The 22887-nt window shown below is 36.2% G+C and overlaps 1 protein-coding gene across 1 annotated transcript in view; it reads right to left on the minus strand.

Moving 5' to 3' along the window:
• The window catches only part of ZNF804A (zinc finger protein 804A), a 342712-nt gene that overhangs the window by 58314 nt on the left and 261511 nt on the right, over window positions 1-22887 (minus strand). Inside the window, exon 2 of the mRNA XM_050752223.1 lies at window positions 14273-14416. Coding sequence (XP_050608180.1) covers window positions 14273-14416 — 144 coding nt within the window. The remainder of the gene's footprint in view (window positions 1-14272; window positions 14417-22887) is intronic.

Raw genomic sequence — 22887 nt, forward strand, 5'->3', positions numbered from 1 at the left:
TGTCTTGTAACCCAGGTAATAAGCATAGTACCCAATAGGTAGTTCTTCAACCCTTACCCTACTCCCACTCTCCACTCTCAAGTAGTCCCTGGTGTCTGTTTTTTCCTTCTTTGTGTCCATATATAATCAGTGTTTAGCTCCCACTTATAAGTGACTTCATGTGGTATTTGGTTTTCTGTTCCTGTGTTAATTCACTTAAGATAGTGGCCTGATATGGTTTGGCTGTGTTCCCACCCAAATCTCAAATTGAATTGTATCTCCCAGAATTCTCATGTATTGTGGGAGGGACCAAGGGGGAGGTAATTGAATCATGGGGGCTGGTCTTTCCTGTGCTGTTCTTGTGATAGTGAATAAGTCTCACAAGATCTGATGGGTTTATCAGGGGTTTCCACTTTTGCTTCCTCCTCATTTTCTCTTGCTACCACCATGTAAGAAGTGTCTTTCACCTCCAACCATGATTCTGAGACCTCACCAGCCATTTGGAACCGTAAGTCCAAGTAAACCTCTTTTCTTTCCTCAATATCAATTATGTCTTTATCAGAAGTGTGAAAACGGACTAATACAGTAAATTGGTACCAACAGTGGTGTTGTTGAAAAGATACTCGAAAATGTTGAAGCAACTTTGGAATTGGGTAACAAGCAGTTGGAAAAGTTTGGAGTGCTCAGAAGAAGACAGGAACATGTGGGAAAGTTTGGAACTTCCCAGAACCTTGTTGAATGACTTGGCCCAAAATGCCGATAGCAGTATGTACAATAAGGTCTAACCTGAGGTAATCTCAGATGGAGATGAGGAGCCCATTGTGAACTGGAGCAAAGGTGACTCTTGTTATGTTTTAGCAAAGAGACTGGTGGCATTTTGCCCCTGCCCTAGAGATTTATGGGACTTTCTACTTGAGAGAGATGATTTAGAGTATCTGGCAAAAGAAATTTGTAAGCAGCAAAGCATTTAAGAGGTGATTTGGATGCTGTTAAAGGCATTCAATCTTATAAGGGAAGCAGAGAATATAAGTTTGGAAAATTTGTAGCCTGAGTATGTGATAGAAAGGAAAATCTCATTTTCTGGGGGGAAATTCGAGCTTTCTGCAGAAATTTGCATAAGTAGCAAAAAGCCTGATGTTAATCCCCAAAAAGACTCTCATGGCAGCCCTTCTCATAACAGGCCTGGAGGCCTAGGAGGAAAAAGTTGTTTTGTGGGCCAGGTCCTGGGTTCCCAAGCTGTGTGAAGCCTAGGGTCTTGGGGACCTGTGTCCCAGCTGCTCCAGCCACAGCTGAAAGGGGCCAACATACAGCTTGGGCTGTGGCTTTAGAGGGTGCAAGCCCAAGCCTTGGCAGCTTTCACATGGTGTTGAGTCTGCAGGTGCACAGAAGTCAAGAATTGAGGTTTGGGCACCTCCGCCTAGATTTCAGAAGATGTATGGAAATGCCTGGATGCCCAGGCAAAAGTTTGCTGCAGGGGCAGGGCCCTCATGGAGAACCTCTACTAGGGCAGTGCAGAAGGAAATATGGGATTGGAGCCCCCACACAGAGTTCCTATTGGGGCACCGCCTAATGGAGCTGTGAGAGGTGGGCCACCATCCTCCAGATCCCAGAATGGCAGATCCACTGACAACTTGTACTGTGTGACTGGAAAAGCCACAGACACTCAATGCCAGCCTGTGAAAGCAGCTGGGAGGGAGGCTGTACCCCACAAAGTCACAGGGGCTGAGCTCCACAAGACTAAGGGAATCAACCTTTTTCATCAGCGTGACCTAGATGTGAGACCTGGAGTCAAAGGAGATCATTTTGGAGCTTTAAGATTTTACTGCCCACCTGGATTTCAGACTTGCACGGGCCTTGTAACTTCTTTGTTTTGGTCAATTTCTCCCATTTGGAATGGCTGTATTTACCCAATATCTGTACCCCAATTGTCTCCAGGAAGAAATTAGCTTGCTTTTGGTTTTACAGGCTCATAGGCGGAAGGCACTTGCCTTGTCTCAGATGAGACTTTGGACTGTGGACTTCTGGGGGATAATGATAAAATGAATTGAGACTTTGGGAGACTGTTGGAAAGGCATAATTAGTTTTGAAATGTGAGGACATGAGATTTGGAGAGGTCAGGGTTGGAATGATATGGTTTGACTGTGTCCCACCCAAATCTCAACTTAAATTGTATCTCTCAGAATTCAGGCATGTTATGGGAGGGATCCTCGGGGAGGTAATTAAACCGTGGGGCCCAGTCTTTCCTGTGCTGTTCTTGTGAAACTGTGTAAGTCTCATGTGATCTGATGGGTTTACTGGGATTTTCTGCTTTTGTTTGCTCCTAATTTTCTCTTGCCACTGCCATGTAAGTAGTGCCTTTCACCTCCAGCCATGATTCTGAGACCTACCCAGCCATACAGAACTGTAAGTCCAAAGAAACCTCTTTTTCTTCCCAGTCTCAGGTATGTCTTTATCAGCAGAGTGAAAACAGACTAATACATGGCCTCCAGCTCTGTCTATGTTGTTGCAAAGGCTATGATCTCATCCTTTTATGTGGTTGTGTAGTATTCCATGGTGTATATGTACCATATTTTTTTAATCCAGTCTACTTTTGATGAGCATTTAGCTTGATTTCCTGTCTTGGCTATTGCAAATAGTGCTGCGATGAACATATGCATGTGTGTCTTTTATAGTAGAAGATTTATATTCCTTTGAGTATATACCCAATAGTGAAAGTGTTGGTTCAAAGGTTAATTCTGCTTTGAGTTCTTTGAGAAATCACCAAATTGTTTTCCACGATGGTTGAACTAATTTACATTCACACCAGCAGTGTATAAGTGTTCCCTTTTTTCAGCAACCTAGCTAGAGCCTGTCATTTTTTGATTTTTAGCCTTTCTGACTAGTGTGAAATGGTATCTGACTAATATGAAATGGTTTTGATTTGCATTTCTCTAAGAATTAGTGATGTTCATTTTTTTATATGCTTGGTGGTCATGTGTATATCTTCTTTTGAAAAGTGTCTGTTCATGTCTTTTGCCTACTTTTTAATGGGGTTGTTTTTGTTCTTGTAAATCTGCTTAACTTCCTTACCGATGCTGGATATTAGACTGTTTTCAGATATATAGTTGGCAAGTACTTTTCTTCTATTCTGCAGGTTGTCTGCTTCTTTGTTGACAGTTTATTTTGCCATGCAAATCTCTTTAGTTTAATTAGATCCTATTTGTCAATTTTTGGTTTAGTTACACTTGTTTGGGGGTCTTTATCATAAAAACGTTGCCAGGGCCTACGTACAGAATGGTCTTTATTTCCTTGGTTATCTTCCAGGGTTTTCATAGCTTTAGGCTATACATTTAAGTCTTTAATACATATTTAGTTAATTTTTATATATGGCATAAAGAAGGTTGATTGTATGTGTGCAGTATTATTTCTGGGTTCACTATTCTGGTCCATGATTCTGTTTTTGTATCAGTACCATGGTGTTCTGGTTGCCATAGTTTTACAGTACAGTTTAAAAAGGGATAATGTGATGCCTCCAGCTTTGATTTTTTTAATTAGGATTGCCTTGGCTATTTGGGCTCTTGTTTGGCTCCATATGAATTTTAAAGTAGTTTTTTTTTTCTAATTCTGTGAAGACTATCTTTGGTAGTTTGGTAGGAATTGCACTAAATCTGTAAGTAGCTTTGGAAAGTATGGCAATTTTAACAACATTGATTCTTCCTACCCATGAGAATGAAATATTTTCCCATTTGTTTGTGTCATCTTTGACTTCTTTGAGCAGTGTTGTGTAATTCTCATTGTAAGATCTTTCACCTCCCTGGTTACCTATATTCCTAGGTATTTTATTCCTTTTGTAGTTATTGTGAACTAGGTTGTATTCATGATTTGGCTCTCAGCTTATATGTTGATGTATAGAAATGCTATTGATTTTTGTACATTGAGTTTGTATCCTGAAACTTTGCTGAAGTTGTTTATCAGATCTAGGAGCTCTGGGGCAGAGACTATGGAGTTTTCTAGGTATGACATCATATTGGATGCATACAAGGATAGCTTGACTTTCTTTTTTGCTATCTGGTTGCCTTTTGCTTCTTTCTTTGGCCTGAATGCTCTGGTTACTAAAATACTTGCAGTACTATGTTAAATAGGAGTGGTGAATGAGTGCATCCTTGTCTTCTTCCTGATGTCAATGGGGATGTTTCCAGCCTTTGCCCGTTTGGTATGATGTTCACTGTGGATTTGTGATAGAGCCCTCATTATTTTGAAATATGTTCCTTCAATCCCTGGTTTGTTGAGGGTTTTTAACATGAAGGGGTGTTGAATTTTATCAAATGTCTTTTCTCCATCTGTTGAGATGATTATGTGTTTTATAGTTTTGGTTCTATTTATGTGGTGAATCACATTTATTGACTTACATTATTTTGAACCAGCCTTGCATCCCAGAGAAAAAGCCTAATTGATTGTGGTGGATTAGCTTTTTGATGTGCTGTTGGATTTGGTGCTAGTATTTTTGCATCTATTCAAAAGGATTTTGCATAGATGAGGATTTTTCTATCTATTTCATCAAGGATATTGGCTTGACATTTTCTTTTTTTTGCTGTGTCTCTGCCAGGTTTTGATATCAGGATGATGCTGGCCTCATAGAAGAGTTATGGAGGAATCTCTCCTCATAATTCTTTTGTAATAATTTCAGTAGGAGTGGTACCAGTTCTTCTTCATATGCCTCATAGAATGTGGCTTTGAATATGTCTGATCTGGGTTTTTTCTGGTTGGTACCCTTTTTGTTATTGATTTAATTTCAGAATTCATTATTGATCAGGTCAGGGATTCAATTTTGTCCTGGTTCAATCTTGGGTGGTTGTATGTGTTTAGGCATTTATCCATTTCTTTTGGCTCATGTGGACACAGATGTTTATAATAGCCTCTGAAGATCTTTTTGTATTTCTGTGGGATCAGTAGTGACATCCTTTTTCCTATTCCTGGTTGTGTTATTTCAGATCTTATCTCTGTTTTTCTTTGTTGGTCTGGCTAGTGATCTATCTTATTTATTCTTTCCAAAAACAAAATCGTGGATTTGTTGATCTTTTATGTGGCTTTTTATGTCTCAGTTTCTTTCAATTCAGCTCTGATTTCAGCTATTTCTTTTCTTCTGCTAGCTTCCTGGTTGGTTTGCTCTTGTTCCTCTAGTTCCTTTAGCTGTGACATTAGGTTGTTAATTTGAGATCTCTCTAGTTTTTTAATGTGGGCATTTAGTGTTATAAACTTCCTTCTTAACACTGCCTTATCTCTGTCCCAGAGATTCTGGTATACTACAACTTCTCATTAGTTTCAAAGAATTTCTTGATTTCTGCCTTAATTTCATTATTTACCCAAAGTCAATCAGGAGCAGGTTGTTTAATTTCCATGTAAGTATATGGTTTTGAGCAAGTTTCTTAGAATTGATGTCTACTTTTATTTCACTATTTTGTAAGAGTGTGGTTCATATTATTATTATTTTTTAATTTGCTGAGCATTGTTTTATATGATCATGAGTATGTGCCATGTGAAAATGAGAAGAATGTATATAACGTTGTTTGGGGTAGCATGCTCTATAGATATCTATTGGTTCAATTTGGTGAAATGTTCAGTTCAAGTCCTGAATATCTTTGTTAGTTTTGTACCTCGATGATCTGTCTAAATTGTCAATGGGGTATTGAATTCTTCCAGTATTATGTTATGGTTATTGAAGTCTCTTTCTTTATAAGTCTTTAGGAACTTGCTTTATGAATCTGGGTGCTCCTGTGTTGCATGTGTACATATTTAGCATAGCTAGATCTTCTTGTAATCATCTTGTTGACATTAGCCCTATACCATTATATAATATCCTTCTTTGTCTTTTTTGATATTTGTTGTTTTAATGTCTGTTTTGTCTGAAATTAGAATAGGAATCCCTACTTTTTTCTCTTTTCCCTTTGCTTGGTACATTTTTCTCCATTCCTTTTCCTTTGAGTGTATGGGTGTCACTGCATGTGAGATGGGTCTCTTGAAACCAGCATACCATTGGCTCTTGCTTTTTATCCAACTTACAATGTTGTGCCTTTTAATTGGGGCATTTAGCCTATTTACGTTCAAGTGTAGTATTGATATGTGAAGATTTGTTCCTGCCATGATATTGTCAGATGTTATATACAGACTTGTTTATATGGATGCTTTGCAGGGTTACTGTTCTATGTACTTAAGTGTGTTTTTGTAGTGGCTAACAATAGTGTTTCCTGTATGTTTAGCATTCCCTTCAGGACCTCCTGTAAGGCAGGTCTGGTGGTTATTTGGTCATTATGAAATTCCTTAGCATTTGCTTGTCTGAAAAATACTTTATTCCTCCTTTGTTTATGAAGCTTGTCTTGGCTAGCTAGACTAACAAAGAAAAAAACTCTTAGTAATTATTTTCTTTCAGAATGCTGAATATAGACCCCTATTCTCTTCTAGCTTCTGGCGTTTCTGCTGAAAAGTTTGCTGTTAGCCTAATGGGGTTTCCATTATAAGTGAACTGTCATGTTTCTCTAACTGCCTTTAGTATTATAGTTTTTCTTTCATTTTAACCTTGGAGAATCTGATGACTATGTGTCTTGCAGATTGTTTTCTTATGTAATATCTTGTTCTCTGCATTTCTGTAATTTGAATGTTGATTCAAATCTAAGTAAGATTGGGAAAATTCTCATGAATGATATTCTGAAGTATATTTTCCAAGTTGCTTGTTTTCTCTACCAGTCTTTCAGGGATGCCAGTGAGTGATAGATTTAGTTTCTTCACATAATCACATATTTCTCTGAAGTTTCATTCATTCCCATTTATTCTTTTCTCTTTATTTTTGTCTGACTGAGTTAATTCAGGGAGTAGGCCGTCAAGCTCAGAGATTCCTCAGCTGGGTCAATTCTGCTGTTAATACTTGGGATTGTATTCTGAAATTCTTGAAGTGAGTTTTTCAGCTCTATCAGCTCATTTTGATTCTTTCTTAAAACAGACATTTCACCTATAATCTCCTGTATCATTTCATTTTATTGCTTAGAATTCTTGGATTGGGTTTCAACTGTCTTCTCAATGTCGATGATCTTCATTCTTTTCCATATTCTGAATTCATCATATTCTTATAATGAAATTTAATTGTCATGTAACAATATTTAAAGATGACACTTTTAAGAGATGATGAGGTCATGAGGGCTTCTGCCTTCATGGGTGGCATTGATGTTGTTATATAAGAGTGAATTGGGCACCCTCTGCCCTGTCTTGCCCTTCTGCCTTCCACCATGGGATGACACAGCAAGAAGGCCCACAGGAGATGTTGTCTCCTTAATCTTGAACTTCCCAGCTTCCAGACATATCAGCCAATAAATTTCTATCCAAACAAATACTCAGTCTCAACGTAATATGTTACAGCAGCACACAACAAACTAAGAAACATGAGATCTCAAAAAAAAGTTGTCTTTCCATAGAATAATTGATTATTAAGACACAAAAGAATTTCAACAGATGAAGAATTGATGATACTAGGTTACACTATATTATAACTTCTCCCAAGTCTAAATTTAAAAAATGTATCTTAACAATAGCAGCTTGAAAAAGCATAGATGAGTGAAATATTCAGTAAAAAGAATTTTGTACAAAGAAAAGAACTAGCTGCACAGTTACAGCACGTTATGGAGGTATGTTTATTGTAATAAAAAAAGTTAAGCTGCATCTCTGTAGATCATTTACTTTGCAGAGGGTAAAGCTGTCATATCTTTTCCAGCATAACTTACTCTTCCATTTTTAATTTTTTTGAAATATCTTAAATAATTTAGCGTTTCTTTATAACCTCTTAACAGTGACAAATCTGGAGTATAAGGGATTTTATTTTTTCCCAAAAGGGCTCCATCTTTGCTATCTGTTGATCACTCTTAGAAAATCTAATTATGATCAACAAATTTTAACAGTTGATGGGATCTGTGTCAGTTGAAGTAGTTGGTTGCAAATATTAAAACCTAGTACTATTTTCCCTCAGTAACATGTAATTGCTACATTTTTTATAAGAAGGTTTGATTAGAAAAAAATGTGAAAAATTGCTTAAACCAAAGCCAGTTACAAGGAGTGATCTCTCTTGTTGGTTTACTTTCGCCTCAGAACCACCAGAATGTTACAATACCTAGTGAATAGTTGTCTGTAACATTTCCACCAGATGTTTCAGTAGCATATTGGTCTTGGCATTTCTTGGTACTATGGTTCTGTATTCTTTGTGATGTCTCATTGTTTGTGAGGTTTTGTTTAAAACAAAAAACCAAAACAAAAACTAAGTGGGGCTATATATGTAGATGTATGTCAGTACCAAAAAATTATTTTCTTAAATCCCTAAATTTCGGATTTCCATTCAAGTCTTTTAGACTCTTTTTCCTGCTGAACAGCAAAGGACTTTTATTTTCCACTTTCCTATATTCCCAAAAAGTATGAACAATGTGTTTCAGTTGACTCTATTGTATACCTTTTTGCTGAAGACTTTTTCTGTAAACACAATTGCCTTGTTCAGTTTTGTTGTAAATTGACTTACCATAGGTGCATGGTTGGTATGCTTTCTGAATGTGTGTTTGATAAGAGTGATAAAATAAAAGCTTAAAAATAAAAAAAGAAAGAAACATTTATTGGAAATGAGGTTGAAAAATTCCCTATGTTCTGCTTTCCTACAGTGTGACCATAATAAAGAAGTCAATTTTATATAATTTAAGTGAGTTAAAGACTGTCAGAACTCTCATTTGTCAAAGGGGCTCATGGACTTACTAATTATTTATAGTATTTTCAACCTCAGATTACTAAGATTGCAGATGTATGTATTCATGAATAAAGAATGTAGATTATTTTTCTCTTTCTGTCTCTCTCTGACACACACACAACACACACAAATATATCAAACCATCTTCCTGTTTTCTTTTTTTCTGTTACTCCATGAGGCGTTATTTTATTTGTAGTAGTATAGACATAATTTGTTATCATAAATTATCCAGGTTATTGTGTGTGAGTTATGTTTAAGATACTAGTTGATGAATTCTAAGTGTAGTTCATCTTATTCTTAAATATAGGTAAATATTATAATAGGTAAGCATAATAAGTGAACCATTCCATAGACTGTTTGTTCATTATCAAATCTCATATAATTTGAAAAGTTCTGAAAATTTGGGTAGGCCTTGGTGATGCCATAGCTTAAAGAATAAAAACATAAATATTTTTATTATCAACAGTAATAATAGTGCTCATTGGTAAAATATGTGTAAAATTGGGTGAAAAATTTCTATACATCATAAACATGAAAATACATTTTTGCTGTCTTATTTTTTAAATAAATTACCTTCATGTTTACCTGAGCTATCGTCCACTGAGTTGTAGAAAATGAATAGTATTCCAACATATTTTAGATACATAATTTACTGACAAGTTTTTTGAGATAACTGCCAAGTATCTTCCATTTCTTATTTGTGAACCCTTCTTCTTCCAAGTATCTTAGTTTGGGGGCATGCCGAGGGCCAGGAGATGGCTTATAAGTCCTTCTGACAACCAAAATCCTTACACTTTTTATATAAAATACCTGATTCCTCTAATCACATATCATATTGCTACCTCCATTATTGAAGTCAGAATCTGGTATAGCTCATTGTATGTTTTTAAAGCTTTGATTGAAGACTCAGTAACCTTCTTCAGGTGACTCAAACCCAGCTTTGTGGTAGTTCTTACTGGCAAAATAGACATCTCTGAGTCTAGTTGTGCCCTCAATCCCACTCTTTGGCTCACATAAACTACGTGCATTTCTTTGTTATCTATAGCAGGATCACCAGGTCTCAAATCGGTTATCTTATGAGACCTCTCAAGAGAGTGAAAAAGAAACTCTTGGCAACATTAATGGAAAACTTAAATGCAGCAATCTGGGAAGGCCAACCAACAAAGTCTGTTGCATAACACATTCTGCTGCCAAATTGAGACTGATATTGGCTGAGGTACAAATTGGTGTGGAACAAGTTGCCCAAAAGACACTTTCTGTCCAGAGTCCCTACTTTCTTTGTGTGTTTGTAATGCATCTCCCCCTCTATGGGTCAATGCCTGAGAGAGGAAAACACAATACACTTGCTTAACTGCTTCTCTCCATTCTCTTTGTTTCTCTCTTTATTTTCTTCAAATTATTTTTTCAACAAGTATTCTGGAACAAGAAGAGAGGTACTTCACTATTCTTCTACATCATAGAAGGATGAAACATCATCAAAGGGCAAGTAACAGTAACCTTATGATCCTCGGCATTTTGACTTTCTTTTCTAACTTTGGCCTCGTACTATAATTTTCTGGAAAGTTTCAAAAAAAGAAGGTAGCATGGACCTATACCAGACTCTGGGAATGCTATTTTTAAAAACTTCTCTGGTTATTCTCATATTCAACTAGAATTTAAGTTTTCTTGCTATTTACCATATCTATCTCCTACCACAGAGAGCAAAAATCATAACATCTTAGTTTCTATAGGTGCCAGGATAATTTTAAATATATTATGAGATAATCCTTTCAGCAGATAATTTATGGTTTGGTTCTTGATAGGATTAGTAGGAAATAAAAATTTTGATTCTCGGGATGTACTGTTCTCAAATCTCCACATGATGGTAATATTAGATTTTGCATATTTTTCCTGGATGAATTTTCTTCTTAAAATTTTGAACTTACTAAGAATAATTCCAGAAGGTATCTCAATTTCTTTAAAATAAAATAAAGTATAAGTAAATCTATACAGGATAAAGGGTACGATAAATTCACAAACTATTTCACCAAACAGATTTATTCTGAGAAAATGTGTTTGTTAAAGGATGGTCATTAATAAAGTGCATTAAAAATAAAATAGTAAAATAAAGCTGTACAGTTTCACTGATACCACCAACCAAGTCATCATGTAAACTATAAGAAGAATATACTCCCAAGGGTTAATAAATGATTATTAAAATAAAAATAAATATGCATCACTTTGACTCTAATTGGCTTTCTTATAGTTTTTTTTAAATACATATAAAAGTTTCAGTGGTAAAAACTAAACGTGGCAGGACTTTTATTGGATTACAGTTCTTAGTTGAATTTATAAAATGAAATATGTAAAATTAGATGCATTTATCTCTTGTATTCTTTTTTTTGGGGGAGGTGAGGAATAATTATATTTAGGTAACAGCACAGAAATCTTTGCTTACAGTTTTAGTTTTTGCTCCCTACCCTCAACAGGGGCTGAGTCAATAGACAGCCATCCACCTGAAAGGAGATGGCAGAAGGAAGGGAAGGAAGAACCATAAAGTTGACATGGGGAAGGTGCACGAAAATGGCATTATTTCAGATACTAGAACTGATTATCCAGAGTCTGGTGCATACTCAAGACAAAATATACAATTTATTTCAATCCCAATTATGGCTTTAAATGAAAAATGTCAAAACAGGACACTTTTAAAATTAGCTACATATATGTAAATGGGTGTGCCTGTGTACATTTCTTGGGGCAAAAATATTTTTGGGTTTGAGGGCTCTTTAGGAGCAAACTATATGTCTTTAATTTATCCTAAGAGAACAATGCTCTAAATGGTAAAGTAAAAACCATCAGACATTCAATTAGATTGAAGTACACACCACACACACACCAAAAAATCCCAGGGAAGATATTTGAAGTGATTGTATTGTGCATTACCTTACCGGTATCTCCTACTTTTAAATTAAGTTTTAGTACATTTTTCCCCACAAATGAATATTTCTATTACCAAATATCGAGAAGTAACTCCTTCAAGTATCGGATCACTAAACAGCAGTTTACATTATTATGAAATGCTCAAATGTGGGACTAAATCTATTTCATTTCTATAGCAATAGAAGTCCTTGCAGAAACAAAACATTCCAACAACCTGGCCTGACCTTGACTTCCTCTGGGACAGAAGAAAACAACATGCTGCAAAGCACTGAATCTTGACTTTGCTAAAGTGAAGGTCACTTCAGTGCCTGTTGGGAGGTATTTCAGTTACATTGAAACCACTAAAGCAAAAATCAAGATGTTTGAGGGGCAGCAGCAATAAGGCAATCATTCCCTTTTCTATCTCTTCATAGCATCAGTGTGACAAATCTCTTACAGGGAAAATAACTCTGAATTGCCCATAGGCTGCCAGGTGAGAGGACAGACACAACTACGACTTTACTTTAAGGGCAGATGAAGAAGTCTAGAGGAATTTTTTTTTTCCCTTTTCCTGATTCTCAACTTTCCTTTGTTTTCTTTTTTTTTAATCTCAATGATTAACAGTATGTCACTCAATTCAGAGTGTCATACTTGTACTGAGAACTATTTTAATTATCTTGTTATATGAAAGAATCACTTAGAAAGTTTGAAATTGAGAATTAAGTACCTATTGATGATTTATGATGGACACTGTCTCTGTACATTTGTGTTGCTATAAAGAAATATCCGAAGCTCAGTGATTTATAAAGAAAAGAGGCTGATTTGGCTCACAGTTCCGCAGGCTACACAAGAAATGTGAGGGCAGCATCTGCTTTTGGTGAGGACTTCAGCCTGCTTCCACTTATGGTAGAAAGGGAAGGGGAGCCAGCATGGGAAGATCATGGCCAGAGAGGGCACGAGAAAGAGAGGGAGCAGGTACCAGGCTCTTTTTAACAAACAGTTCTCCTGGGAAGTAAAAGTGACAACTCACTCATTGCCATGAGAATGGCACCAAGCCATTCATAAAGGATCAGCCCAGAGATCCAAGCGCCGCCCTTTAGGTCTTACCTCCAGTATCAGGGATCAAATTTCCACATGAGATTCCAAGGGCAAAAATATCCAAACTCTGTGTGACACATAGCTCTTAACTTTACATTATACTAGCATGAAGAATTACATTAACTAGGCCCTTGCCTTTAGACGTCCATCTTTTAAAAAGTATCTAAAAACATTGCTGCTTTTCCACAAACATACATATTATGACCATATTATTTATTATCCAAATAAGGACTTTTCATAATTAAAACAGGACAGTGGTAGAAAGTGAGACCATCCCAGAATATCGAGATGTATAGTTATCCTTAAAATACTGTATTTCCTGTTATATAAAGCTATTTCTTATGTTTTTATAATAATAATGTAACTATTAGTGCATATGTAGCTTAAGATAATGATTTGCATTTAACATTTATCTGCATAAAATAGATCTACTACCAGGGGAAAGAAAGGCAAGGACAGATCACTAAGCTAAGTATGCATTAATTGGTGAAGTATGTAATTGAAGGGTAAATTCTTCCCTACACCATCCTCTTCAAGCACAGTGTAGTTGATATGAACGATTGCAGGATTGACAGCAAAAGAAAGTACACACAATTGGTCCATTATCATTTAACATGATCACTTTCCCTACTTTTTCTTTCTTATAATAAATAACTCTGATATAACAGAAAGTTAGGGCAGGTTCAACTGCTTAAAAATGTATCTTTAAATTCATACCAAAATGAATACTCGGCATGGTATTTAAGGGTGATAGCTAAAATAGAAAATGTTTATAAATTAATGCTAATACTTTGCATTGTATCAAGTTAGCTAAACAATGAATGAAGTTTTATTGATAAATATAAGGCATATTAGAAAGTAGAATTTGTATTAATTACATTTATAACAGTACCACTATTTTAAACTCATTTACATAGAGTGTTGCAAAATCTTGGATTTATAATTGATAGTAATAATTAATCTGGGATTTACAATTGACAATAAAATGAAAACATTAAAATGAACAAAACCATAGATATATTAAGTACTCAATCAATAACCTAGGACCATTTGTAGCACACTGACTCTTTTTTTCACACGTTTTCATGGTAGTTTAAATCCAAAACGCTTTCTATGATAAACTATATCAAATTTTATTTAACTTTGATAAACATATTTATATATTATATATATAAATAACATGCAATAATATATAAAATAACACATAAATTATTGATTTAAATGTTTAAAACAATACATTTGAGGACAATAAGAGGATCATCACTTGTAGAATACTGTTTTCAAAACACTTTTACTCATAAAAAGGCAATTGAATAGTATTTCTTTATGTTATTTATTTCATACTTTGCTATTGGTGCCTTTTTTCTTAAAGAAAAAAAAAAGGACTTTGCTGTAAGTCATCAAATTATCATCCCAGAATGATATATTTCAAAACTGTAGAGTGAATTAAATTAAATGAGAATATCATATCATATTCATAGAGTTTACACAATTAAAAATATTACACAAGTCCAGAAATGGCAGAATTTTTGCCCATCTCTTTCTTACCTGCTTGTGAGCATGGTCATATGAGTTAATGTGATTGTCAAACTCCTGGTGCTTATAGTACTGCTTGTCACAGAGTTCACAGTAAAAATTTGCCTTCAGATCTTCCAAAGCTTTTGCTATGGTATTTTCCTTCTCAGCATAGTCCTGAAAAATAAAATTTCAAGGAAGGATACAATTAGCTCTCCCCTGTGTTTACTTTGTTCTAACAGTTGTCAACTATAGTATAATAATAAGAGTTAGAAACAGAATACAGCAAAGAGGAAAATAAAGCAAATACTAGAAAACCAAGTTAGAATAAATTATGACTTAAAAATTAAAAGGCTAACAGAAGCAGCCAAGATAAGTAACGGAAAAATAGCACAAATGTGGAGGAGAAATGCAAATGATAGAAATAAATAGAAGTCCTTGATTGAACAAGTTCCTATGCTAGGTTAGCATAAAAACTGAAAAAGAGAATGGCATAAATCCGGGAGGTAGAGCTTGCAGTGAGCTGAGATCTGGCCACTGCACTCCAGCATGGGCGACAGAGCAAGACTCCGTCTCAAAAAAAAAAAAAAAAAAAAAAAAACCTGAAAATCACATAACTGTCTTGATTCAACTGCGGATTCCTGGCAATGACTCAGCTAACAGAAAATTTTTCTATTCTGAACATGTAAAATGTGTTCTGCTTGAAAAGGTCTGTATTTGTGCACAAATATACAAGTTTTGTATTTTGTTTCCTTAATTATCTATCTAGTAACTTATTATTCATTTCAACTAGGCATTTAACTTGGCTAATTTTTTTTTATCCTGACCCGTATCAATTTAGAATGAACATTAAAATAATTTCTATTTATTGGAAAATAAAACACTTTTCTGCAGGTTATTTCAGTTACTTACCTAAACTGAAGGGATTAAACTGCAAAAGCGATTGTTTTCATCATACTCACAGTAAAGACAGACAGTGATAAAACCAAACCTCTGAGAAGATGAACATATAGCCCATCATCATTAGCTTTTGTTTACAATGCATAAAATGGCCAAATGTTTGACTGTGTGTTTTAAGTTACATTTAAGATAAACTACTTGCTATTTCATGCTTACTTAAATGTCAATGAAGTAAATTTCACAAATAATGGCAAAAGACCCTAGCACCTCCTTGAAGCTCTTTCTTGCTCCCTCTTGCCACATGTGATCCCTGAACCTGCTGGTTCCTCTTCCCCTTCTGCCATAAGCAGAAGCAACCTGAGCCCCTCAACAGATGCAGTCAATTCAATGTTGCCAGGCATGAATAAAGTTTACACGTGGAAAAACTGTCCAATTCTTTCACTGAAGAAGTGACAATTGGACAATATTTCCGTGTGTAAACATTATTCATGATGTGAAGAATACCTAAACTTTAGGCCTCACTGTAAAATATATTTCTAACTTCCAGATTATCTTATATACAACTCCTTTAAAATTCAAAATAACTGGACCTGGTGCCGTGGCTCATGCCTGCAGTTCCAGCACTTTGGGAAGCCTAGGCAGGTGGACCACTTGAGGTCAAGAGTTCAAGACCAGCCTGACCAACATGGTAAAACCCTGTCTCTACTAAAAATACAAAAATTAGCCAAGCGTGGTGGTAGGCACCTGTAATCCCAGCTACTCAGAGGCTGAGGCAGGAGAATTGCTTGAACCTGGGAGGCGGAGGTTGCAGTGAGCTGAGATCATGCCACTGCACTCTAGCCTGGGCAACAGAGCAAGACTCTGCCTCAAAAAAAAAAAAAATCATCATAACTATATAGTCAAGTCTCTTATGTACTACTATAAAACACACTTTTAGCACTGATATTTATAAATAAAATGTAGTCCTCTATATGACAATGGCACTTATCCTCCTTACACATATAAATTAGAAAGGACTCATAGTATGAAATTAAAGCAATTTGTTTAAATTGTTTCTACAATACTGAAAAGTGGTTCACCAATAATTTAATACATGACTAATACTTTACTTATATTATTGCACTGTATATTCGTGCATACATCACATATAATAAAGTTCATGTGGGATGCATAGTTTGTAGTAATCAATGCATACATTTGCCATATTACATAGGTTACTTTCTCATTTTAAATATTGTCACGTTTTATTAGTTGTATCAACTGCACAACAAAGGTGACTCTTATAGTTTGGATAATTTCCCCTTCCAAACCTCATGTTAAAATGATTTTCAATGCTGGAGGTGGGGCCTAATGGGAGGTATTTGGGTGATAAGGGCAGATCCTTCATCAATAGATTAACACCCTCCATGGAGGATTGAGGTGAGTAAGTTCTTACTATATTAATTTTCTTGAGAGCTGGTTGTTAAAAAGATCCTGGCATCTTCCTGTAGCTCTCTCTTGCTTCCTCTTGTATCATGTGATCTCTGCACCCACCGGCTCCCCTTCCCCTTCCATCATGAGTGGAAGTAGCCTGAGGCCCACATCAGATGCAGATGACAGCACCATACTTCATGTACAGCTTGCAGAACCATGAGTCAAATAAATCTATTTTCTGTATAAATTACCCAGCCTCAGGTATTCTTTTAGAACAACACAAATGAACTAAGACAGTGATAAATCACAAAATAACTCAATGGTTTATGCATAATTCCATCAATTTCAGTAAATAATGAACCATTTCTCGATAAATTTGTCAATTATTCCTAATTACACTAATTGATTCTTCTAATATGTTAAAAACACTTAGTTTAAAAGGGTAAAAGTAAGTAATGTAGATACAGATTGCTTACTGAATTTTCAATAAAATCTTCAAAATAATACTTTATGGATTAGTCAATTTAAAGGAAACAAAAATTAAGTAATATGATTTCATGGCTAAAGCATTTGAGGCAGAGATAACATTCTAATCAATATAGGAAATGGAAATAATTTTGGGATTAAAGCTGAATTAGCTCTCTGGACAATCTTAAACTAACAGAAATTTCATGGTAAATAGTTTATTTTCCCCATTCATTATAACTACAATAAAGCTACTTCCTCTCTATAAATATTTGATTAGTTCTTATTATGTTGTAAGGTTTGTTTTTTTTTTAATAAGACTGATATTCCTCCAGAGAAGCAATCATTGGTTTCTGTTTACTCCATCTACAAAGGTGGGAAGGTTTGCAGCGGAACAGATTTCTTGGTCAAATTGCATTCTTCAAAAATATTAGCTTCAGCCTAGATTTAAAAATAAAAACAGTAATTTAAAAGTAACTATAGCTAACATTTAGTTAGTGCTTATTTAGGGTCAGTCACTGATGAATAATTTGGATGTATTAACTCATTTAATCCTGATTCTTTTCATTTCCTCACTTTACAGATGGAAATAATGCACAGGAAAGTTAAGTAGCTCCAGGATATAATGAGCAAATGTTCACTCCATATTTAAACCCAAATAGTCTTGTTCATAATATTTAATTATTTCTAAACTTTTAAGCACGTAAAAAAGAGAGAGGAGTATAATCATCCCTATGTATCCACTAATCAGCTTCAGTAACCATGAACTCAAGGTCAATCTTGATTTATTGTATCCTATCCTATCTCATACCCTTTCATCTTGCCCAAATAATTTTTAAATGCATTCCCAGCTTTATATCACTTTTTCTGTAAATATTTCAGTATATATCTCTAAATTAGAATGACTTTTAAAAAGCATAATCACAAAAGCAATATCAGATCGAAACAAAGAAACAAAAACAGTAGAGAAACCACGATCATTTTGTATTGTCATCAAATATCCCAGTCAGTGTGGGCAAATAGCTCTAATCTCTAATATTTAAAAATAGGTTGTTCAAACCAAAATTCCATTAAGGCCCATACATTACCATCTTCTATGCTTCTTAGTCTCTTTTATTCTGTATTTCCCCATCTCTTTGCTTTATTTCTCATTACAATTTATTTTTCAGAAAAAAATTAAAATTATGCTTCAATTTTAAAAATGTTAATAGCTATAGAAAAGTTACAAAACTATAATAAAAGACATACGATTTTCACTTGAATAAAATTATTGTTAACATTTTGATATATTTGTGTGTTCTGTTGCTTTCTCTCTAACTCTATCCTCCTCTAAGTTATTAAAAGAAACATAGCATGGCCGAATTTAAGTTTGAAAGTGATAGCACAATTACAAACATTTGAGCCAGACTTTCAAGTTGATGTTAAGTGCAGTTAAGGAATCAAGGCTGTGTTCTAGAAAATATTAGCAGAGTAAAAAAAGACTTCATTATTGTATGTGCATCTTAAGGGAAAGGAGTCATATGTTTTGTTACTGATCATACATTTAAAAACATGTATGTAGACAAAATCATTCCTAGTCAGGCTGACACATTCCATGACCCCTCTCTTTGATTGTGGCTAATATTGAAACAGGCACTGACTGAGATTGTAAAGCACATATTAAATACCTCCATCCCACAGCAGAAAGTAAGAGATACATTTGAGTGAGATGAAAAAGGAGCACAGCTGTTCTTATACATGCAATCCAAAATGTTCACCCTCTATCTGGTAAAGCCATTCTAGATTGAACTATGAGCACAGTTTTGTACTGTGTCACTGAGAGTGAAGGCACAAAGTGAAAAAGAAGGACAATCTTCCTGCAACTAGTCAGGTCATTCTAACTCAGCACTTTTTATATATATGTAAAAACAGTAAAGGTTGAATCCTTTCTTTTAGGGAAGCAGTATGCATATACCTCCAAGTTATAAAGTCACAAATCTTAATTGGTGACCACAGCAACTCGGCAGTACAATAAATTTTGGAGACAGCAAAGTGAAATAGAGAAGTTAATGGTTTACCCACACCCCAAGGACAATATATCCCCCAATACTAAATATGAATAGCACCAAAGTAGAACCTTGAAGGGAGAAACATTATTTTCCAACATGATGCACTTCATAGTGGCCTCATCATAGCATATGGCTTCTTTCCGAAGGTATTCTTAATTGGGTATATACAAGTAACCTTCCCTGATAAGTGTGAGCTCTCTGAGGGAAAGAATTTGTACCTGTTTTCCTTACTTTTTTATTTCCAGAGCTTTTAGCAGAGCCCAGCATTAGCAGACATTCAACAAATAACAAATAAATAACATTAGGACTGCCCTTTTTATCTTGAAAATGAGTACATTAGGAAAGAGGGTCAATGTCAGCAACATGATGGAAAACAGGACTCCCTAGTGTTTATTTCCTGCAGAAACATCAATTTAAACAACTATTCACACATAAAAATACCTTCATAAGAGCTAAGGAAATCAGATAAGAGATTACAGCACCCACATATAGCACTGAAATAAGAAAATACCCATTGAAGAATGTAGGAAAGATAGTATTACATTACCCATGCCACTCTTCCACCAACTCCAAGCAAGAAAGTATGGAGAGATATATTTTCCACATGAAGGAGGAGAGGAATGTGAACATAGGACTTTGCTTCAGATCCCAACACCAGCCCTGTGCCCCCCAAAAACTAATGCTGGGCAGCGCCCCAGAGCCCCAGATTCCAGGACAGTACCTGTGGACTAAGCCTCTAGATCTGCTCTAGCACCAGGTTAGATTCTGTAGCCCCCGGCTCCAAGCCTGAGCAACAGACTTGATCTTCAGTCCACCACTGGGACTCCGCCACTGGGCTGACCTCAGTAGCCCCAGACTCCGGACCTCATCCAACACAAGGCTGGCCCACAGCAGCCTCAGGCTCTGGTTTGCCCATACCCTAGGCCAACCCCAGAGGCCCAAGACTCCTGAATGCACCAGTACTGAGCTTGGCCATTGCCCCAGGCTTTAGGCCTTCACCAGCTAAAAGTCTACACTTGCAGCCCCAGTTATCAGGTCAGCACCTACAAACCCAACTCTCAGGCAAGTCCCTGCAGATACAGGATCCAGGCCCAACCATTGCCATGCCACTGCCTGTGGCATCAGATTCTAGGCTGGCCCAACAGAGCCTCCAAGTCCACCCTGGCACTAAGGAAGTTCCCATAGTTGCAGCATCCAGGCTATCCTTGCAAACTTTTTCTGGGCCTTTCTTAGCACCAGGCTGAACCCTGTAGTCTCAGGCTCTGGATCAGCCTCAATGCCAGGCAGACCCTAGTGGACCCATGTGATGGACCAAACCCAATACCACGCTGACCCCTGCAGCCCTAGTCATTAGGTCAGCACCTGAAAACCCAGCCTCCAGGCAAGTTCCTATGGATATAATCTAGGTCCACTCACAGATAAGGCAGTTCTTATGGTCCTAGACTTCAAGTCTGCCCTAATGCCAAGTTGGCACTTCTGGCCTCAAACATCAAACAGGTAACCATGGACACAGGCCCCAAGACTTCCATTGTTTAACCAGGTTCCAGGCTATTCACCGAGGACCTAGGACCCAGTAAAGTTCTCACAGACCAAGCCTCTAGGGTAGTACCTATACACCAGCACCAGCAGATAAAAGTTACAGGCAAGTCCCCATGCCCTGGACTCCAGAGGACCCAGGGCCAAGGCCCACCATAGTATACTCCAGTGCCAAGGCACACACTGTGGACATTGAGGACACTGAGAGCCCAAGAACACCCCTGTAGACCCAAGTTCCAAGCCAGTCCTCATGGGCTCAGACCTGTTCCTGTGGAGTTAAGGCTCCATTTTCATCCCAATGGAACCAAATGCCAAACTCATCCTAGTGGGTGGCCAGCCCTTGAAGACTCAGGCTCATGGCCCGCCCCAGTGCCAAGGCAGCCCTTGTGGACCCCGGGTTAAGGAAAGCCATAGGTTCTAGGCCTACCTACCTCCTGACCTAGGCATCAGGACAACTCGACTTTAGATTCCAGCAATAAGCCAACTCTTGAATCATGCCAGGTGGTCTGTTCAGAATCTCTGGACAGACTGACTGAGGAGGGTTTCCCAGACAAAGAACCTGGAAGAAAAAACTACTTCTAATGCATCCACATCAATGTAAGGCAACAAGAACCATGAAAAACCAGGGATATAGAACATCACCAAAAGAACAAAATCTCCCACTAGCTGACCTAAGAAAATGGAGATATAAAAACTCCTTGAGAAAGAATTCCAAATAACTGTTTTAAAGAAGCTCAGTGAACTTTAAGAAAACATAGAAAATGAGTAAATAAAATCAGGAAGACAATAAATGATCCAAAACAATAAATTTAACAAATAATCAATAATATATAGTATAAATCAAATTCTAGAGCTGAAAAATATGATGAATGAAATTAACAATGCATTAGAGAACATCAACAGCAGAATTCGTCATGACAAAGAAAATCTGTGAACTCAAAGAAAGGATATTTAAAAATACACCGTTAGGGGAGAAATAATAAAACAAGAAGAAAACATCTTTATGGAATTTATTGAACAGCATCAAGACAGCACATATTTAAATCATAAAAGTATAGAAGAAGAGAAAAAAGGGGGTAGAAAGCTTGGTTTTAAACGTAATACCAGACACTTTCAAAATTTGAGGAAAGATATAAATATCCAGGTACAGGAAGGTTAAGGATCTCCAACTGTCAAAAATTAAAGACAAAGAAAAAATCCTGAAAGCAGCAATAAAAAAGCATCAAATAACATATAAAGGAGGGACAATAAAACTAGCAACATATTTCTCAGCAGAGCACTTATAGCCCAGGAGAGAGTGGGATGAATTACTTAGTTATTGAAGGAAAAAACTATCAACTAAGAATATTGTGCCCAGCAAATCTGTGTTTTAGAAATGAAGGAAAGTTAGACTTTCCCAGACAAACAAAAGCTGAGGGATTACCTCATCACTAGATTTGTCTCACAAAAATGGATAAACGGCGTTCTTCCAACCAGTAACATGAAACATGAAACTGTAAAACCAACTGATAAAAGTGAGTACTGCAAAAGTATGTACAAATTCAGAATAATCTAATAATGTAATGCTGGTATATACACCACTTACGTATTTAGTATGAAAGTTAAAAGAAAAAATATTAAAAATAATTATCATTACAATAATTAGTTAAGAAATATACACTATTAAAATATGCAAATTAAAACATCAAAATACATGTCAAGATGGAGTGGAATGAAAATGTAGAGTTTCTTAATGCTCTCAAAGTTAAGTTGTTATTACCCCCCTTTTTTTTTTTGAGAAAGAGTCTCACTCTGTTGCATAGGCTGGAGTGCAGTGGCGCAATCTCGGCTCACTGCAACCTTCACCTGCCAGGTTCAAGTGATTCTCCTACCTTACCCTTCTGAGTGGCTGGAATTACAGGTGTGTGCCAACATGCCCTGCTAATTTTTGTATTTTTAACAGAGATGAGGTTTTGCCATGTTGTCCAGGTTGGTCTTGAACTCTTGACCTCAGGTGATCCACCCACCTCGGACTCCCAAATTGCTGGGATTACAGGTGTGAGCCACTGCACCTGGCCTAAGTTGTTATTATCTTAATGTGGCCTCTTATAACTATAAAATATACGTTTAAGTTTTACAATAACCACAAAGCAAAAATATATAATAGATATACCAAAGATAAAAAGGTAGGAATAAAAGCATATCACTAGAGAAAAAAGTACTTCATCACAATGGAAGCCATCGAGAGTGGAAGAAAGAAACAAAAGATCTACAAAATAACCAGAAAACAATGAATAGGAAGACAGC

The sequence above is a fragment of the Macaca thibetana genome, chromosome 12, assembly GCF_024542745.1.
Source record: "Macaca thibetana thibetana isolate TM-01 chromosome 12, ASM2454274v1, whole genome shotgun sequence".
Lineage (NCBI taxonomy): Eukaryota > Metazoa > Chordata > Mammalia > Primates > Cercopithecidae > Macaca > Macaca thibetana.